The sequence below is a fragment of the Mangifera indica genome, chromosome 6, assembly GCF_011075055.1.
Source record: "Mangifera indica cultivar Alphonso chromosome 6, CATAS_Mindica_2.1, whole genome shotgun sequence".
In the NCBI taxonomy this organism is placed as follows: domain Eukaryota; kingdom Viridiplantae; phylum Streptophyta; class Magnoliopsida; order Sapindales; family Anacardiaceae; genus Mangifera; species Mangifera indica.
Window position 1 is genome coordinate 10,222,248 of NC_058142.1, and position 21,572 is coordinate 10,243,819.

At 31.9% G+C, this 21,572-nt stretch overlaps 2 protein-coding genes across 4 annotated transcripts; both read right to left on the reverse strand.

The window, feature by feature from the left end:
* Nucleotides 1-1,692: 1,692 nt before the first annotated feature.
* Nucleotides 1,693-9,864, reverse strand: LOC123219413 (alanine aminotransferase 2-like). 3 transcript variants are annotated; one of them, XM_044641370.1, is made up of 17 exons: nt 9,460-9,862; nt 8,898-8,947; nt 8,460-8,510; nt 8,117-8,167; nt 7,670-7,735; nt 7,524-7,585; nt 6,954-7,032; nt 6,756-6,860; nt 6,541-6,651; nt 6,169-6,306; nt 5,956-6,030; nt 5,695-5,815; nt 5,436-5,590; nt 4,088-4,162; nt 3,495-3,698; nt 3,249-3,395; nt 1,693-1,953 (listed from the first exon to the last, which is right to left on the reverse strand). In XM_044641370.1, exons 1-16 carry the CDS (start codon nt 9,743-9,745, stop codon nt 3,279-3,281), a joined length of 1,746 nt encoding a protein of 581 aa, XP_044497305.1. In that variant the 5' UTR covers nt 9,746-9,862; the 3' UTR covers nt 1,693-1,953; nt 3,249-3,278. The 3 variants fall into 3 exon arrangements, with proteins under 3 accessions (XP_044497305.1, XP_044497306.1, XP_044497308.1); XM_044641371.1 differs by lacking the exons at nt 1,693-1,953; nt 4,088-4,162 and having other exon boundaries at nt 3,112-3,395; nt 9,460-9,864; XM_044641373.1 differs by lacking the exons at nt 1,693-1,953; nt 8,898-8,947 and having other exon boundaries at nt 3,112-3,395; nt 9,575-9,858.
* A 1,177-nt stretch (nt 9,865-11,041) lies between these two features.
* Nucleotides 11,042-14,421, reverse strand: LOC123219285 (pectinesterase 3-like). Its single transcript, XM_044641135.1, has 2 exons — nt 13,018-14,421; nt 11,042-11,930 (listed from the first exon to the last, which is right to left on the reverse strand). The coding sequence occupies exons 1-2, from the start codon at nt 14,090-14,092 to the stop codon at nt 11,251-11,253; spliced, it is 1,755 nt and encodes a 584-aa protein (XP_044497070.1). The 5' UTR covers nt 14,093-14,421; the 3' UTR covers nt 11,042-11,250.
* Nucleotides 14,422-21,572: the final 7,151 nt, after the last annotated feature.

Sequence of the window (21,572 nt, forward strand, 5' to 3'; positions counted from 1 at the left end):
ATAACATAGGTTTAAGAGAGGTTTCCACACCAACTTGAGGGAGGCTGCAGGAACATCCATTCCAATTTTAGCAAGCTAGGATGTGTCGTTGCTCTCTTATATCAACTTGAGGGAGTCTGTTGAGAATCTTGGATATTTTCAAAATCAAAGATTGAGAATCTTGGATATTCTTGAAACTAAAGATTAAGAATCCTAAATATTTGTAAAATCAAGGATTGAGAACTTTGAATATTCCTAAAACCAGTTAATCAAAATAAAAAATAGTTGATTTATTGTTGACTTACACGATATCAACATCAACAATTTTTCCATAAGTTTTATATTACTTTTATTGTAATTGTAAATCATCATTATTGTTTTAGATTTTTGTATAAAATCATGTCCAGAGAACATTACATTATATAGCATAATAAACAGAAAACAATTTTATTGTGTGAATTTTATAAACAACCTACTTTATTTAGGAGACAAAACGCTTATTACCTATCTCCAATTGAATACTTACTGCTTAAATCTAGAAGTTTGATGTTCTTAATGTCACAACCAGATTAGCTTCACCTCTCATTTTATTGATTATGTTATTCCAATATATTCATTCAATTATCTACTTTAATTTTTATTATAGTAGATTTTATCTTAGGACTTTTGATTTTTGGTGACTTTTTCTTGTTTGAGTTTTAAAGAAGAATGAACAATTTGAATTATGGGTTTTTCTTTTGTGTATGACATTGAAATATGACCAAATGTTATAAGGTCTAATATCTTGAGAAGTTGTACGTTTAGACATTGAGAAAAAGCCATGAATTTCTTGCTTCCCGAATGTTATAAGCTTAGACGGGAGTTGAAGTTTAGAAAAAATTATGCTAAGTTAGTTTCCAGGATATTTTAAGTTATTACAGGAAATATTTATAAGTTTTGAAGCTATATGAATTGAAAATTTTAGAGTGATTGATTACTTATGCCTAAGCAATTATTTAACGATGTTGGAAGGGTTCTTCACTTTGCTAATATTGCAATTTTAATGACATTTGATGTATATGTTAAGTCATTTACTACGGCTATAATTTTGTAGTGATGTAATGTCTAATTCATACGATTTGTACCTTCTATTTTCAAGCTAAATAGGGATATGCTCTGTTAGAGCAAAACCCTCGTGTAATTTAAGTGTTTCTATGGTTGAATATACAATGCATCATTGTTGGTGTAGGAGAGCTCCACCTTGAGATCTATTTGAAGGATTTGCGAGAAGATTTCATTGGTAGTGCTCTAATTTTGTAATCAATTCCACTTGTGTCTTTCTAGGAGGCTATGGTAATGATGAATTTGAAAAAAAAAAAAATTCATGGATGTATTGTTGTTTTTGTTGGAGTTCTATTTGATGAAATATTGTTACTGCAGTTGTGGTAATAATTCCTTAGATTGCTCTTTAACATGATATTTGTTACTTTTGTGTCTAACTGGTGGTTTTGTTTAGAATGTCGAGTTTAGCGGTTTAAAAATGATTAACTAAACCATCTCACTTGTTTATGGTTACTTTGGCAAGTGATATATATATATATATATATATATATATATATATATAATCTTAGTTTTTTATCCACCATGTGCTGTGTTTGATGCAATATGTTTTGTAAGCGGTGGTTTTAATGTGTATATTTTCTTGGTTTATGAAGAGTTGGGAAAATATGTATCTTTTTAAACTGTGCAAGCTATTATTGGCATTGCTATATATATGTTTACTTCATCTACAAACTTGCCAACTGAAAGTAAATCTATAAGATATAATATACTACAGTTTACATGGGAGATGTAGGTCTGTTGGCTTTTATTGGTGTTGCCAGTTTATGATTTACATACATTTGCCATTATGCAGGCTATTGCATCCACGAAAAGCATCAGCATATAATGCAAATTTGTGTTGTCTGATCTGATGAGAAATTGCAGATGTCAAGCCTACAACAAAGGAAAGGAGAAAGAGGAATATTCAAATGTTGCGAAGTAAAGCCATAGTGAAGAATATGAGATGCAAGTCTGCTAAGATATATTTGCTACTCTTATTGCTTATGTACATTTCAATCAAATGTTTGCTTAGTAAATCATAGCAAACATAATATGAACTGGGACATATACATACTAATTTCAAAATGAAGTAAATAAATTTTAATTAGAGTATTTCTGAGTGAGTTTTCATGAAATTGCATTAGGTTATTTATACAATTGAAATGCATCTGATTTAAATTGATTTTAGTTGGTGTACATTTGAGCCATGAATTCTCCCATGAACTCAAAACTATAAATTCGAACAACAAACTTCAATCACAGACTTGAATCACGAATGCAAGCTATAATTTCAAGCTACAAACTTGAATTGAGTCACAAATCTTGAATTTTCCTTCCAAACGGAATCCAAACTTTCCTTTGGACCGGCTCAACGAACTAAAATCGAACTCAAATTATCTTTAAAACCTTTTAAATCGAGCTCGAGCTAGTACATATTCAGAATTAGTTTTATTTAAATCCACCCTTATAATTGAGGCTCAAAAAAAAAAAATTCAATGGCCTTGAAGACTCACCAATAAATGCTAATGTTCTAATATGTCAATAAGACAAATTTGAAGAAATCGTCAAAAAAAGAAAACAAAAAAATGAGAGAACTTCAAGAAATTGTAAGAAAACTTTACTCCATTGTATGTGTAACGGGTCAATTTATACAATCATCAAAGAAAACATATAATAACAAATTGATTTGTAACAATTGTAATTAATTTTTTCTGATTAATTTTTTCTAATTTCCAACATTAATTGATTTTTCCCTAATTTTACAATTGATTCTTTCTTAATTTCCCACAAATACATTCTTCTTTATTAGTTTTCCACAATAATTTTTTTTCCCTAATTTCATAAATTTATAATTGATTCTTTCCAAATTCCCCACAAATATATTATACTTGTGGTAATTTCACATATTAAAAATGGTTGAACTTGAAACTTCATACCCATATTATGATAATTTTAAGGTTTTACATGATGTTATCCCAAATTATCAGATAATGAAATTTCAATATCTAAGAGCTCTTTTAATTCTTTTCTGTAACAGAAGAATGGCCACACTTGTGAAACATGAATCTATTGATAAAACACGTTTTCGATTGCAAAACCTACAATCGTGAATCTATTACCCTTAATTCAACCAAAAATGGCAATGTCCTTTCCAGGTTTAATTTAAATGGCCTACACCTTATTCTTACCGTATCCAACTCCAGTTCTAAAGATATCGCTTAGTCACGGTACTCGTCCATGAAACTTTTATGGAAGTCTGAGAGTCGGGAAACAATGGCTGGAATCTTATCCTCCTGAGGCAGTATTGTGCACCTGAAATGCCAAGTGCCAGGAACCTATACAAAAGACCGCAAACATAATTTAAACCACCAGAAGTTGACTAGCATAAGAGTTCAATTGACTACAAATGATACAAACAAGTCTGTAATGTTTACCTGCCCGAAACCAGACCCAGGAACAACAACAATGCCAGTGGCATTTAGGAGACGACGGCAATAGAATGCATCAGGAGCACATTTTGCGGCTTCTGCAGCTTTGATTGCCTTCTCTGGCAATTGAATGCGAGGAAAGAGATACATTGCTCCTTCTGCGTTGTTGCATGTTATACCTTCCAAACTGTTTAAAGCATCTTCCAATGTCTGCATTGGAATATTGGAAAAAAATTTCAGCACTAGAGATTGGAAAACTATTGAATAATTTGTAGCCTCAGGTTGAGTATATATGTTTGTGCTATTTCTGAGGAGCAACTATGAAATTAAATGTCACATAACTGCGGTTGAGCCAACACAAGGGACCATTTAACTACAAAACCATAAAATTGCCATACACATTTCACTAAGATTAACAGATAAGCCTTTTCCCATAGAGTGTCTCTAAATAAAAGTTTTCCTGGCTCTTTTCAGTACTTTCCCACAGATTAGCCCTTAAATATGAGCTTTAGGATCATATATTATTTTGCCAATTTATATAGTTATCCAATTCCTTCTAAATTGTGGCCACCGTATCAACTCATATAAGTTAAACTGACCTTTGCACGCCTAGCTAATGACAAGAGAATTCCATCCCTTTCTGCACAGTAAGATTCATACGATTCATCTCCAACCTGCATACATTTATTAAGTTTGACTAGAAGCACAAAATATGCACACCTAACAACATACCCCAAGTACTTTATTTGAAAGAAATTATAGAGCCACCTGTTTCAACAACCCTATTGCCAGTTGAAACCAAGGGTTTTATACTTCATAATCTCCCAAAGGAAAGAATGAAATGGCCCCTTCCGTATATATGTATATATATTATACTACAGCATCATGTAAAAGCATACCTAATTCAAAGCTAAACTCTAATCATGAAAATAGAACATAAACGGATGGATAAATGAACTAGTACATAATTAGTAGGAGACAGAAAGACTATCATCACAATGTATAACTCTCAGATTACCCAATACACACACACCCAAAAGCTCACCCATTCCTCCCTCCTTTTTTTTTCTCAACTTTTCTCCGTAGTTGTCAAAGGCCAAAAACACCAAAAGGCAATGAAAGATCCTATTGCCTAGACAAAAAAAAGGCAAGGCAAGGCAAGACATTGCTTTTTTATCTAAGGCGATTAAAAAATTCCACTAAAAAATTTTCCATTTCCATTTTTTACTACACCAACAATAAAAAATTGGTTGGAACTTTATGAGCAGTCTCAGATCCAACTGGCAACATGTTATCATGCTAGACCTCGCTGGCAACTATAAAAGGGATTAGTGACAACCAATTTATCCGATAACCCAAAGCAGGTGGGGTTCCCCAATTACCCAAAAAAAGAAAAGAAACATTTTCCAACAACTTTAAATCTCTCAAGCAAACTCTCCAATAATGTTAGAACTCATTGACAACCTCTTCAACGACCTTAGAACTCACCATCAACCTCTTGACGACAGTAAAACTTATTGCTAATCTCTTCGACAACCTCAAACCTTATCAAAGACTTAAAAATGGCCAAGAACTCTCATATCTAGCAAATAATTGTCCAAAACCTGCCGATAAGCCTAACACTCTTTCGAAAATTGTCCAAAAATTTTCATAACTCTCAAATCTAGTCAAAGATAACCTAGATGATAATAAAGCGTGAATTTTTTTTTTTTTTTTTGCCTAAAGCTTCTCCAAAAGAGTCAAAAAAACACTAAAAGCAATAGTCTTTGGCCTATTAATCATCTTAACCATACTCAAGGCAATGGCCACATTGCCTTGAGTGAAGGGTCACCTAAGTGCGCCTTTGATAACTATGATTTTCTCCAGCTTTCCCATAACTGGATTCATTAAATGGCTAAGTCAGCATACAAATGGTGAAAATATATCTAAAGCAAGGTAAATATAAACCTTGGGTGGACTCATGACAAGGCTTGCAAGAATTTGACCAGAAATATTAGAACAAAGATTCACAGATGCCATTTTGTATATTTGTTCCCTTATATCAGGAGTAAACCCAGTGACCTCCATGTAACCTCCTCTTTTTCCACACTCCCCGTAGTAACCTGAAAACAACAGTAGAATGTATTCATGTTAAAACTAAAATTCAATTGCTTGCAAAAGCTTCTCCACATCTTTATCATTATAAATAAAATAAAAAAGAATTTACCTTTAGAGACTGACTGAAAAGATGCTAGGGATATGTCCTCCTCACCATACCCCATAGATCGGGCAACCTTCTTGAAAGAGTTAAATTTCTTCTCTGGAACATAAACATTTTCCTGGTATACCTGTATAAGACGCACTGGACATTACTAAAGGCCTCTCTATTAGCTGAATAACACAGTTGAGCAGATCAGAAATATAAATTTTCCAAACATGCAAGATTTGACCAGTTAATGGAAATAAAATACGGTTCAAATTCACCCACCTCATCTGCAAGAAGAACAAGACCTTCTTGCTTACAGAACTCCACAATGTCTTGCTGGTTCTCTTCAGCAAGAACCTGAAGGTAAGGTTAAAAAATACAATGGGGTAAACAAGCCAGTAATCAGCTATATTAAGGCAGCCTCTTTTAGATAATAATAGATCACAAAAACTAATTAAAATTTTTATTTCAGCCAGATAGTTATGCATTAATTACCTGCGCTGTTGGGTTCCCTGGATTTATTACAACCAAGGCCCTAACAGTAATACCTTTGGCCTTGGCATCTTCCAACTGCTTCTTAAGCTCTGATATTTCCAATCCCCAACCCCTTGCTTCATCGAGATAATAAGGAACCTACAATCATCAGACAAGACTATTACTCATAAAGATCTTCATAATGCAACAGATCATACGAAAAATGCAAGCTCCACTTTTACCAAATCAGGTCAACCAAAAAGTCAAAGCAATCACTAGCTGGTTAAGTCTAAACTAGGCAAAGCCAGCTAAACTTTGAAAAAAAGAATGTCTATTCAAGCAACTGACAATTAAATACACAACATTAATAGCATTTATGCAAAATAAACATACAAGAGTGCCACCATGGAGAGCAATTGAAGCAGAGTATAGTGGGTACTGAGGAATGGGACAAAGGATTCCATCTTTCTCTGATCTTATAAGTAAAGTCATCATCACATGGACCTGTGGAGGAAAAAAATCAATTAAAAAGAATCTTAAAATTGGAAATCACATCATTTGGAGATTACTCGCTTTTAAAAAAAAAAGTGGGTTGAAAAGTCACTTACAGCTGGGCTTGCACCATCTGTCAAGAAAATATCATTTGGGTCAGCAGGAAAACCGTCACGAGCTTCAATTCCAGCAGCGATGGTATCACGTAATCCCTTGATACCCTGATGTGAAAAGAAATAAATTAAGAGCCCCATAAATATGATCATAAGTATTGTATTAAATCATTTTCCTCTGCTTTGATCATTCATCATAACCTGACTATGACTATAAGCACCAGTTGCAGCTCCAGGAATTTGATCCAGAATCTCCCAAGCTCGCGAAATGGAATCAGTACTGCAGAACATCACAAACCAAGTTACAGGAGATACCTCTATAAACAAAAACTAGTCGTTCATTACAATATAGAAATCTCTGCAAATAAAGTGCAACTAATTGGAGATGAATAACTAGCTCAAAGTTAGACATTTCAACAAAATAAAAATAAAAAATAATGTCATTTACCAAATAGTAGAAGAATAAGTGAAATGATTTAGCGACAAAGTAATAGACTCAGAGCATCATGCTCCGGGGTTTCTTCTGCTTACATGTATAGAGAACAAACAGTTTAACCATACAGCAGTTTACTTTTTGAATTAAAAGTAGTGGCATGTACCATTGTTTTATTCAGACTAGTGACATTAAAAATAAACTTCATTTGATTAAACTAATGTAGCTGGTTAATCAGAATACTAAAACCTCTGTTGGGAGATTAAAATATAAGCAATCAAATGAAAATGGTAGATGCATTGCCCCGAAAGCATATAAGTTGCTGTTTAGTTTTTTACCTGAACAAAGCTTGTGCTTCGCTTCTGTCCAAAATAGCTGGATGGTCACACAATGCAAGGACCTAAAAAATATGATGCCAATTAGAATGGCTTCAGAAGAACTAGGACTGGAGTACTTGGTAGCATTAACTTAGAAACAAACCAACCTCTCGGAAAAATGTTATTGGCTGCTGACCAAGAGACTGGGGATTTCCAATATTGCAGTATAGTATCTGTGTAACATATCATCCCAGAAACACAACAAATAGAATCTAAGAATCAACAAACAAAGCAAAGCTCAGAAAAAAATAATCAGGGAAGTAACAGAGTTTTAAACATATTTTGTTAAGGAGTTTATATTACTTGTTTGGACAAGGGCTCCCGAACATATCGTAATTTTATTTACCCTTAATTTTCTGAATCAATGCTTCACAATGGCAAATATTCCAGCGAGAAGAATTTCTCAAGAAATTACAAAAGCATCAAAGAGTAGAATAATTATACATAAATGAATAGCATGATAAAGACCAGTCTAAAACAGAGTAACAGAATCATGCTGTATACTCCCTGTATTTCCATTTAATGTGCATAATAATGAGAGCGTATATATTTACCTCGTCAAAGGGGTGAGAACCTGGCTTAGCCTGTAACTCTTGTTGCAACTTCTGTGACAGGAAAATATTGTCATATTAAATGATCATTTATAAATTACACATACAATTCCTTATAGAAAACAACAATATAACAGAACATGACAAACAAAGTGATTGCTCCAGCTCTTAAACATAAAAGATTATGCCATTTCATCTTGTAAGCCAACACATGCATTGAAGCAGCAGTACGAGTGAAGCATCAAGTGCACCACCTAACAGCTGCTTTAATCATTTTAATATGCAAGTTCATGTGCCCCTAGAATGATAAAACAAAGCTTGCCATCCTGCAGCTGATTGCAGTTACCTGGGCAAGGATTACAATCTCGCCACGAACAGCATACTGACATTTTATAACCTGACAAATGAAGAAAACAGAAATCTAATGAGAGGACCAGACAAGAACAACAATATTGGCAACCGAGAACTCAAAAAGAAGACTTAAAAATGAGAATTAGAACAAGTTTCCATATCAATTGCAAGAAAGTTCATTAATCCTTTCTAATGAAATGACTCAGTTATCTGAAATCAATACAAGTTTCAATGTTTTAAAAAGTTGAAGAACTTAATTAACAAATGAATAAAAGAGGAAGAAAAATAAACACAAGCATAACTTCATCAAGTTCTTATGTAACTGAACTAAGCCTTTTGCATATTCTTTAAATCACTCCCAAATAAAAAACAAGATAAAGCTCAACAATCATTCAATCTTGTTTCTACGAGGATTTTGATTCCGTAAACCTACTTTACAATTAGTTGGAGAAGTGATTCCAAAAACCACCAGGCCTATTTGTCCTGCTTAAATCAAAATGGACAGTTAAAATCCGCATAAAAATATAGATGACCAAATTAAGTACATTTCCAGTACTAAAACGGCACAAATTAAAGCCTTATACTTTATTAAAAGGCAAAATAAACGTTAAGAAGCACAACAAGAAGTTTCCATGCAAACATAAACATGAAAGCGTTAACATACACGCATATTTACATACTACTTAAATTTAAGAACTAAACCGACTCTAAAATGAAAGAAGTTGAACAACACAAGGAATCAACTCTAGAAAGCCTAAAAGTAATCATTAATAAAATTTGTTATAAATAAATAAAAAGCAATCCCCGATTTACAAGCACCTCAAACCAACAGTATATGACAACAAAAAGCGATGAAACAGTGAATCGAAACATTTATAATATAAAACAAAGAAATTAATAACTCAATAAAAGGAGGAAAACATGAACCCAGAAGGAGAAACACTCCATATCGACAATAATAATTTTTAAAAAAAAAAAAACTATCAAAGAAGAACCTTGAAGACAAATCCAGATGGAGAAACAATGTAAACTAACAATCAAGTCACCACCTTCAAAGACATATCCAATCAAACAAACGAAACAGAAAGAGAAACATTGAAAATCAACAACCTTTGGGTTGATAGTGTCAATGGTGACAGCAGGAGATGACTTGGAAGAAGCCATTGAAGAGGATAAGAAACGAGAAGAAAGAAGATGGGTTTGATTTTGATTGATATAATGAGAGTGAAAGCGGCGCCTAAAGTGGTTTCTGAGACTGGCAAAAAGTACGAATCTCCGCATCGTCCTTATATATAAAAAGAAGTTGAGAATGGACGGCGAGTGTGATGTGAGTTCTCTGACGCTTTCTTTGAAACCGACTTCCTCAATTCACTTTGTCCGCCCACGGGTTTCGATTGTCGTTTCCCCTCTTTTTAAGTTACCGCATCAAAATGAGCGTTTTCTTTTTTTATTATTATTTTTTCCATCCTTTTTCTTTCCTCCCCTTTCAAGAAATACCATATTTTCCTGTTATCAATATAAAAATCACTTATTTATCATTTTAGGTCACTCAATTACTTAATAAAATTTAAGTTTTGTTTTTAATATATTTATTTATTTATAACATAAACATAAACTTAATTTATAATATAAAAATAAATAATTTATTTAAATAATATAAACAATCAGTTAAACCCAAGTTTTTATTTAGTTAAGTTATAAATTAAAGTAATTTGAACGAGTAGACTTGAGTTTAATTTATTTTTAATTAGTAAAATAGTTTTTAATTAATGGTTTTTGTTTTTTTTTAAGTGAGGGTTTAACCGATTTATTGACTACTCTGAACTAGTTTTTAAAAATTATATATCTAAATATTGATCTTACATAACAAAGTAATTTCAAATAACATAAATATAAACTTAATAATCGATTAAACTCAAGTTTTTACTCAGTCAAACTACATATTAGGATAGTTCGAACGGTTAGACTCTAGTTTAATTTACTTTGAACTATTAAAATAGTTTTCAACTAATGGTTTTCATTTTTTCCTAACATATGAGCGTTTAATTAGTGTATCGACTAATTCAAATCGATTTTAAGATCATACATCTAGCTATTGATCAGGTGCAACAAAGTGGTTTCAAATAATATAAACATAAACTTAGCAATCAGTTAAACTTGAGTTTATACTCGGTCAAACTACAGAGTAGGATAGTCCAAATGGTTAGACTTCGGTTTAATTTACTTTTAACTGCCAAAATAATTTTTCCTTTTTTTCCTAATAAGTAAGGGTTTGAACTAGTTCTTAAAATCATATATCTATCGACTAATCACGTGCAACAAGATCGTTTCAAAGTGTATGTATCTTGTCACACAAAATAAAATTTTCTCCATGAGTTTTATAAGTTAGAAATATGAATCTGGAGTTGGATCTGTTGTGTAAAAGGAGTGAAGTATGGTAATGTTGGCTAAGATCAAGTAATTTTTTTTCCTATAGAAGACTGCATTTATTTTGTTTTCTCTTTGTGGTTTGGTAATTAAAAAGATGACTTTCTGAATTTGATGCCATCACAATTAATCCATATACAGAATACAAAATTCAGAAACAGATTCACTCTTGTTCATTCTTATCTCATCTTCATGAAATTTACTTATACTTTCACTTGTATTCTAAAGAATGTTACAAAAAAGAGAACAAATCCAAAAGCACAAACACATACACACACAAACTGTATCTCAATGTTTCACCAATATCAAACTCTTGGCCTTGAATTATCTTATCTACCTCTCTAACCAACCTCTTTAAATCATAAGGCTTGTTCAAATGTAACACTAGTCTCTGGCAACCATACTCTTCCTTGGATAAATGTCCCCACTGTAAATTTTCCTGCTTCAACATTTGTCAGACTGGGCTTATAACCAGGCCATTTAACCCGCTGACCGGTGCTTGAGCCCGCGCCGGTGTTTTGGTACTCAGCATAGAATATGGTACTTGGTGGATCAACGTTGCTGATCCATTCTTTCCAGCCCAATGGATTCAAGAATGACCCAATATCAGATTGCATAATGACTGTAGTGGAGTAGTTTTTCCAAGGCCTACCAAGGTATGTTGGGGCTGTTAGAGTGGCCAGAGGTGAAAATGTACACTTCTGAATTGAAATGCCAGTGTTCTGATTTGGGTCTTTTTTGCCCTGGGCTGTGATGGTGTTGAATTGGTTAGCCAGAGGCTGCCTAGGCTTGATGTTGCAGTTTTGGAAAACAACAGCAGCATTGCCAAAGATGAAGTCGATGGTGCCTATAATGTCACATTCCCTGTAAAATTGGCGGTTGGAGTGGGCGTACAGAGTGTCCTGAAATGCATCGAAGGTACACCGGTAATATACCGACTGATCGGAGCCAGATCGAAAGGCCACTGCTTGGTGTTTCTCTGGGCCTGCTGTGTTGATGAAAGTCATGTCTTTTGCCATGAAGCCCTTACCAGCAACAGCTGATGATCATAGACAAAAGTTTTAGTTAGTAAATCATTTATTCATAACTAATGGGTCATAAGATAAAAGCATTTATAAAAAGTAACAAAAGTTAGCATGTTGCTTTTTACAGTATATGTATATGAATAAAATAAAGATATTCAAACACAACTTCCTAGGGATTAATGCATATTTATAAGATGAGAACACAGAGACACTAGTGGGGAATTCATGTTCTAATGCTGAATGTTGAGGCCATCAGAAAAAACACAACCCCCCCAAAAATTAAGTAAAACATGTAATGTGAGTTATCTGCAAAAGTTTCCCAGTAATATTCAAGTTTTGAGTAGTTAGAAACATTCTCTAGAAAAGGCATTTTAAACCATTGATTAATGTGAACAACTGGATTAGCGGCCATGATGTGCGAGACAAAAGCATCACTAAAGGCTACTTCCTCCTTGGATCCAACTACAAGAATAAAGCCAATTCCTACATATCTTCATATATATCACGCCAATTTGAGATCGCAATTGAAATTGCAGGTCAGACCAGGTATTGACTTGAAAATTGAAATGAATGAAAGAGACAACATTATGGGGCCACACGCATGATATTTGTCCTTTAAAGATGAGCTAGATATGCACATGGTGGGGTAACAAGTCCAATAGTTTTTTATTTGTATTCAAACCAATTTTGGTTTAATGGAGAACAATTTCAGAATTTTAGGTAATTGAAGCAAATCATATTCACATGGAAACAGGTATCCATGTGGGTTCTCATCTTTGTTCATTATAAGCTAGCCCACGTATCCTCTCCTCATTGGTTCCAATGTAATCAATAATCTTAGAGATTAAGCTAAAAGAAAATTAGGTGGGCAGTCAATGTCTTTCATAAAATCAGACCTAACCACTTGAATAACTTAACTTTTGAATGGCAAAAATCACATATCTTAGTTATTTTAATGTGCATAAATTTGTAAAGTTTTTACCAAGAATGAGACTAATATCTATTGTTACCATCAATATGCAAATGCCAACAATGAAAAGTTAAAGTTAAAGAAGAGTACTTAGCCAAAAAAAAAAAAAAGTTAAAGAAGAGTATACTTACCAACGGTTGCTGTAGAGAATGTAGGAGTTCCATCAATGAAATTCAAGCTTCCGGAAACGGTAGTCTTTGTTTGGCCATCTCCATACATCATCACATTCCACTTATTTTTATCCAAAATCACATTCTCTTTGTAAGTTCCCGCTTTAATATATATCACAAATCTTGCTTTACTCTTTTTAGGCACCGCATTTACAGCATCCTTGATCTTGGTGAAATCCCCAGTGCCGTCCGCCGCCACCGTGACATTCGGTGTAGGCTTGGACTCCTGGAGAAGCCGCCTATCGCCGGCGCTAACCCATCTCGGAAACCCTGAAGAATCTGATCTTTCAAAACCAAGTAACCTCCTATGAATGGGAACTTTAACATTGGACAGTACACTAACTATCTTTGCTGCAATGGCCAAGCTATTGCTCGCAAACTGTGTAGAGTTCTCCATGGCAGTTGTGATATCTTCTACAATGGAGGAGTTTCCATAATGAGTTGAGTTTAGCTCGTTCAGAGCATCTAAACATGTTTCTTGGTCAGTGATTGAAGCACTGAGCCAACTCTTCATATCATCAATCTTTGATGAGGACAAATTCTCTCCCTCCAAGGAAGATAAAGAATCGTTGAGCCGATCCACTGCATCATCGAACACTGTTCCACAAACGGTCAAAGCAGCTTTAACTTGAGCATCATCGGTTTTCTCCATGAGCGCAGATGGAACTTCCGACAGCTTCGACATCTCATTAATGGCGACACGTAAAGAGAGCTTGAAGAACATTTCTGGGTCAGTAGTGTTGAAGGCGCCCGCCTGACTGGAGATACTGGAGAAGCAAGAACTGGGGTATCGGGTCACACTGCAAACCGCTTTGAGAGACTCCGCCGGGGTCATACTAGATGCCGGAATTGAATCATCAGAAGAACTTTTTCCCTTGTGCACTACTACCCCCACAACAGCTCCGATGATGACAGCAACAAGAACAACGGCAGAGACAATTAAAACGATCAAACGCTTCCGTGTCCTTTTCCGGAATGTTTGTTCTTCAGCAGGATCAACTTTGCCGTAGCCCTTAAAGGACTTGATGGAATCCATCGTACTTAGTTTGTTTAAAAATAATCTCTGTGAGATATGTGAAGAAGATGTCCGAGTAGAATGTGCATTTATAGAAGGGAGAGGGAGGGAGGGAGGGAGGCAAAGATAAGAAGCTCTTTCTTCGATACTTCTTAATAATTTTGTTAATTACAATTATAAATTAATTAAAATTAAAAATACTTGTATTTTACCCTACTATACTTGATTAATATTCATTTAATTACAAAGAAAATGGTAAACGTGGCTAGAAAATCATCCGAACGATGAAAATAGCAGCCATTATACCCGACCCGACAAAAACATTTAAATTATTTTATTATTCAGACGCGGCATATTAAATTAGTGGAGAAAATCCATGACTTGGGATGTACACAGCTGTATTATACGGGAAATTAAATAAAGTGGGTCATGAATCTTTTTCAGAAATCCTGAAATTGAGCACCAAATGCGAGCTTCATAGATGATATATATATTTTTTAATCCATGGGCTATGCATATGGTTTTAATTTAATAGAAATAGTGGTGCGAAAGTGAAGCCGCTTGTCATTGCTATGGAACAAGTAAATTGTCTACTTGCTTAAGAGTCTTTTTCATGGATTTGACTAAACATATACTATAATTATATATGAGAGAAAATATATGAGGGGTCCAAATCCAATGAAATGATTGATTTATATATATAGACTTGTTCAACATTCACGAATATATTTCTTTGATTATACTCTACAATATGAATGGAGGAATTCCGAATAAGTGAGAAGAGCAAATCCAGAATGCCCTAGTCAAATTTCATAATATGACTGACTGCTGAGAGAGAGATTGTAAAGATGTGAGAAGACTGAGTCAGAATCTGGTGCCAATGCTAAGTGAAGAGACCAAGAATTTTATTTGGATGGGTTGGTTTACATTTAAATGATTCATATCATGTGATGGTGTTGAAAAGCTCAACACAATTTCTTAGCCGATGATTGCGCCACTATAAAACAAATATTTCTCATTCTATATGCCAGTTGAAATTGGACAACCGCCCGCCCTCTTACCAGTATAATCATTTTCTTTTTTCCTCTTTTCTTTTTTTTTTTAATTTCTTACCCAATTAAATTTTTATTTAGATTTGATAACTTATCTTGTAACCAATTAAAATATATAATTTTGAGTTTTATGCAAACCAAGGTTATTGTATAAAATAAAATATAAAAATAAAAGAGATAAAACCTTTAACGTAATTCGGTGTAATAATAAGAAAACCTAAATTTACAATATAATTATTAATTAATATTACAAAATATCTTGAAAATGATATGTATGAGGAAGAGTAATTAGCCGACGACTTGCTAGTTTATCTATGCACGTGTTTGGTGGCTAGGTTTCTCACTTTTCCAAGGCACTCCTTCTCCTGTATTTGTCTTTTATTTATATTTATAGGATTTGAAAAAATATATATTTGTATTTAGTTTTTATTCTAATTAAACTAAAATAAAATATTTGCTTGTTCTTGTCTTAATCACTGGTCCTGTTGCTTTTTGGTAGTCATAGTTGCTCAAACAAATTGTCTTTGGAAGTGATGTTTCTAGACAAAATATCACAGGGGTAAGAGAATATTGCATACCATTGGTTCTATTAATATTTTATCTCCTCTAGAAATATCCTAGGAATAAAAAATATTGTATAACAAATATTTTATCTTATAATAATTTATGGGATATTTAATGTTAATATATAACTGACCTTGGCCGAACACGGCTTGATAGGTCGATTAAGCAAGTGAAGGTTGGCCCAATATTATTTGATCTAATCTGACCCATTGATATATCTAATACATAGTTTTATTGTCCTTTAATTATATACAAAAGCATGTGAAAAAACATGACGGATGTTTTCTTTCATAAATAATTTTATATACACATACACTCTTATATGATATTAATATAAGATTGAATTTTAATCGAATTGAGTCAAGTTTAGTTCAATTTGAGAAGAGTTAAGTTTGAACTCATTAAGTTTTCTTCAAAGCTGTTCAAATTCAACTCTCTTGAGGGAAGTTGAATTTGAGTTGGTCTCTAAGCTTGGTTAGGTACTATAACTAAACAAAAAATAACTAAAATAACATCATTCTGATATGCATTGGTAAAAACGACATTGTTTTAGTTGATTCGTATCAAATATTTCTAGACTTATGAATTTGGTGAGCTGAGCATTCTTTAAGCATAAATTCAAGTTTAAAAATACTTAACTCTTAACTTTAAACTCAAACTCGAATTCACTTTAACTATGCTTAGTTTCAAATGCGAATAAACTTGATTTAAATATGATCATCCACTTGTGTGCATAAATTTATTATATTATAATATCATACTAAAAAAAAAAAGTGAGTTTTCTTAACTCGGTGTTGGAATACACAAATACCACCCATCATCCAATTTTTGATAGAATTTTTTATTGAATTTAAAGGTAAAACCGTTATTTTTTCAATAATATTAAGAAAAACTATAATTTTGTCTTATTTCTCCTCGATTTTAAAAATTAAAAATTTTATCTCAACCTTAACTTTTTTAATTTAAAAAAGTGACTTTTCTTCTCTCACATTTTTTAGATTTTTTTTCTTCTCTCTTTGGCCAACATCTCCAATGATAGTGACGACCACTATCTCCACCCTCTTTCCTTTCTTTTAGTTGTCTCCCTCCTAAGCAAACGAAGACGAGAAGATGAAGACGTCGTCTTCATTTTCATCGAGAAAAATATGTCATAATCGTCTCTTCATCAATGAATTCCTCAAATTGAATTTTTATTTAGATATGATAACAAATCTTGTAGCCAATTTAAAATATATAATTTTGAGTTTTATGCAAACTAAGGTTATTGTATAAAATAAAAAAAGATGAAACTTTTAACGTGGTTCGGTGTAATAATAAGAAAAGCTAAGTTCAAAGTATAGTTAGTAATTGGTATTACAAAATATCTTGAAAATGATATGTATAGGGGGGAGTAATTAGCTAACGAATTCCTAGAGTGTCTATGCATGTGTTTGACTTAGCTCCTCACTTTCTCAAGGTCACCCCTTCTCGCCTATCAGTCTTTTGTATTTATAGAACTTAAAAAAAAAATTTTATTCAAATATGAATATTTCAAAATTTCTATTTGAAAAGTAATTTTTGAAAATTTATTTTTCATTCTAATTGAGCTAAAACAAAATATTTATAATAATAAAATTATCTCTTTGAAAATGAGGATGTTCTTGATTATTGGTCCTGTAACTTGTCAGTAGTCATAGTTGCCCAAACAAATTATCTTGAAGTGATGTTTCTCAACAAGATATCACATAGGTAAAAGAATATTGTATAACAATTGTTTAATCAATATTTAATCTTATAATGATGTTTCTTTGAAAATGTATTGTGAATAAAAAAAAATATTGTATAATAAATATTTTATCTTATAATAATTTATCGGATGATGTTAATATGTTTGCATTCATTCGTGAGTAATGCTATGAGCAAATATCTTTAGCACACTATTAGATACATAAATAATGTGATGTTATTATATGATTAAATATTATTTTATCTTTAATTTAAAATCATCTAATTATATGATAATAAATCTTCTATATACTTAAATATATACTAAAAATTGTATACAAAGTAGACATAGCAAGGGGACCATAGGCCCGACCTGACCCAAGCCCAACATTTTTAGCATGATCTACTATTGTAGTGGATCGTGTTAGGCCTGCAAGTTGTCTAGGTCATGCCTCGTGGCCCAACCTGATATGATCCGCTATTGTAGTCAATCATAATAAAAATAAAAAAATTATGAATTATAAATAATTAAAAGAAAATGTAAAAACCCTAAACCCTAAAAGAAAACATAAAAAGAAGTTATAGTATGATAAGAAATGAAAAAATTAAACATTTATAAAAAATAAATTGAGTTTTTATTATCAATCTCATATATATGAGACAACCAAAATTTAAGTTTGATTATAACGTGATACTTGAATATTTCTTTATGGTGGGTAAAATAAGTTGTTGGATTGTATCTTTTCGATAAAAAATATTTTATTGTTGAAAGTAAGAAGCCAACCTATGAAAAGCCTGTGGATCAACTCATTAAGGGTCTCACGAAATATAACCCACTATATAGTGCGGGGAGTATTGCGGACCTTTATAATTTGATTAGTCGGCTTGACTTGTAATGGGTCGTGGCCCAACACGACCTGATAGTTTGATTGGCCAAGCCAAGCCAAGCCAAGACTGGCCCAACACATGTCAGCTCGGCTCAATCTGATCCATTGATATGTCAAATACATAGTTTTATTATACATTGATTATATACAATAAACATGTGAAAAAACATGGTGGATGTTTTCTTTCATAATTAACAATGCATGCGTCAAACATGTAATGTTACTTATACAAGTAAACGAATACTTAATTTGGTTTATTTAAGTATAATTAGATTTGAATTTAGTCGAATCGAATTTGACTTGATTTAAGAAGAGTTGAATTTGAACTTATTAAGCTTTCCTTATAGTTGTTTGAATTCAACTTACCTAAGGGAAGTCAAGTTTGAGTTAGATTTGAGTTCAAATTGAATCGAGCTTTAAACTCGGTTTAGTATTATAATTGAGCAAAAATTGGATTAAAACAATATTGTTTTGATATATATTAATCAAAATGATGTAATTCTGATGTGTATTTGTTAAAATAATATTATTTTTATCGATTCATATCAAATATTTCTAAGTTTATGACTTTGGTAAGTTGAATGTCTTTTAAGTTCAAATTTAAACTCGAAAATATTTAACTTTTAAACTCAAACTCAAATTCGTTTAAACTAAACTTATTTTTGAACTCGAATAAACTTGATTAATATCATATTGAAAAAATGAGTGTGTGTTTTTTTTTTTTAAAAGAAATGGTGTTGGAATAAAACAAATTTCCATATAAAAATTGTCGCAGAAATAGTCTACTTTGGCTAGTTGCACCACAATTTTTTAATAGAAACAGGTCTTACCCTCAACACCAATGTGATTGTGTGCTCGGGATATAATTTGTGGAAACATATATATAATTAATAGTGAATTACAATTTTCCTCTTATGGATGTGTGGTTTAAAACAATGATAAATTACTTTATTAATTTATTTTTTATTATTAATAATATTTTGTTTAATTTATCAAAAAAATTAAATAATATTTTATAATTAATAGTGATGTGATAAATAATATAAGATATCAGAGTATCATATCTACTTTTTATATAAAAGGATTATCAAATAATATTGATTTTATTACAGTTATATTCTTATGTATTATTTTTTAATGACAAAAACATATTTATTTTTAATTAATATAACAACTAATATGAAATATATTTTTGAACAATTATTCCTAATAAATTTTAGGACATTTAAGTAAAATAATATTTTATAATTTTTTTACTACATTCAACTAAATATAATAATTATTTATACGTTCCAATATTTATCTAAGATAGTAATAATTTATATCTAATAATCTTTTAACTAATTTATCTTTGTAAAAAAATTTATTTTTAATAATAAAAATTTACTAAAATCAAACACACTCTTAAAATTCGTCTAAAAACACTTTTTCATCCCTTGATAACATAAATTACATTTTTTTACTCATCTACAACAACAAATGTCTTTGACACGTGCATAAATTGTAATTACCTCGTTACCTTTGATTGTTGGATTTTTTTTTAAGAATTTACCATACTACCCTTAACTAATTGAGGTAATATTACCCTATTGTCCTTCAAACAAACCTACAAAATTTTGCTTACGACTGAAATTACATTTCTAGCCAATCAACATTATTTCTTCTCCAATCTCCTCTTCTCTAATTCAACTACTTATCTTTTATGTGCTTAACCATACTTGCCTATCCGCACCCCAGCCTATACAATTTAGCACCTCTTCACACGCCCCACCGCAATAAACAACACTAAAAGTACCATAACAACCACAAAAATCAAAAATACCACTACTCTTCGTCATGTTTCTACATCCCTCACCACAATCATCTCCTGAACACACTACCAAAAAACAATATACAACATGTTTTCTCAACCCTCAATACCCATACAACCACAACAATGAAAAACATACAAAACTAATTGTAACCACCAAATTTGAAGACAAAGTTTACAATTCATAGTTGAAAATGCCGAAGAAATAAGAAAAAAAAGGAGTAGAACAATGTTTGTGGTATTTACTGTAGCTTTTTTTGGATGAAACTAAGACAAGTGGGATGAAGACGAATGAGATAATGATGTGATGGCCTAACCTTGGCTTGCAATTAGGTGAGACGAGAAACCAATGATGGTGGGAAGAGATGAAAGCGACAAAAAAGATATGGATTGTTGTTTGGGATGGAGAATATGTGGAAGTTGTTGAAGGGATACCAAAGGTTGAGATGGATAATGGATATCGATCATTATTCCGATAAAAGAGACATATTGTTTAAGTGTAAATGTTCACAATATCGTTGTGATGAATCAATTGGATGTGAATGTGCATATGCATTTTGTTTTGTCACAAAGTGTACACTTGAAAGAATTAATGATTAGTTATTGGCTTTAGTTATATAATTGAGTGGCGATAAAAAAGAAAAAAAGAGAGATAAAGAAAAAGAAAAGGAAAACAAAAGAGAGAAAGAAAGGAAAGAAAATTTTTTTTTTTAATTTTAAAAAATTAAAATAATAATTTTACTCTTTTATTATAAATTTTTAAGTTATTGGGTTTGAATTTTAAATGAGCAAGTATGATTTATACCGTTGAAAGGGAAAAAGGTATTTTTGAGACATACCTTGAGTTTGGAAAATGTAATTTCCTGCATAGTTAACATGAATTTATATCTACTAAATTCAAAATAAGTAATTGATTAATACATTGACCAAATGGTACAAGTGTAGTATAATCACGGCATAATTTAAGCTCTACGCGGTATCCAACTATATGTTGTATTCTACATTGTCAACCACTAATTATTTAATATGATACATATTACGAAGCTTCTATTTCTTATTTAACTTGATTAGTTAGCAACTGAATAGCCTAATTTGAACCTTGCCCTTCTGAGAAGGGTGCCTTCAGCTAATTAAGAAAGGAGCACACACCCTTCACAATTCAGTCGCATTATATAATTAATAAAATTATGTGTATTTAATTTTAATTATTTAATTAATTATTTAAATAATATATTATTTAAATTAAAAATAAAATAATATATAATTATATAATAATATATTATTTAGAGAGACATATTATTGCATTAATATATTACGCTAATTCAATGGTCAATGATCCCTGCTACTCAGTTCTTTCTTATGTTTTAGTCTCAACCTTCATAATTGGATAAGTACACAATGGTTGACCACCTTTGTCTGAATTAGGCTGAAATGAGTATGCCTTATTACAAGGGGGGTGCAAATACTATGCTCTTATTTATGAG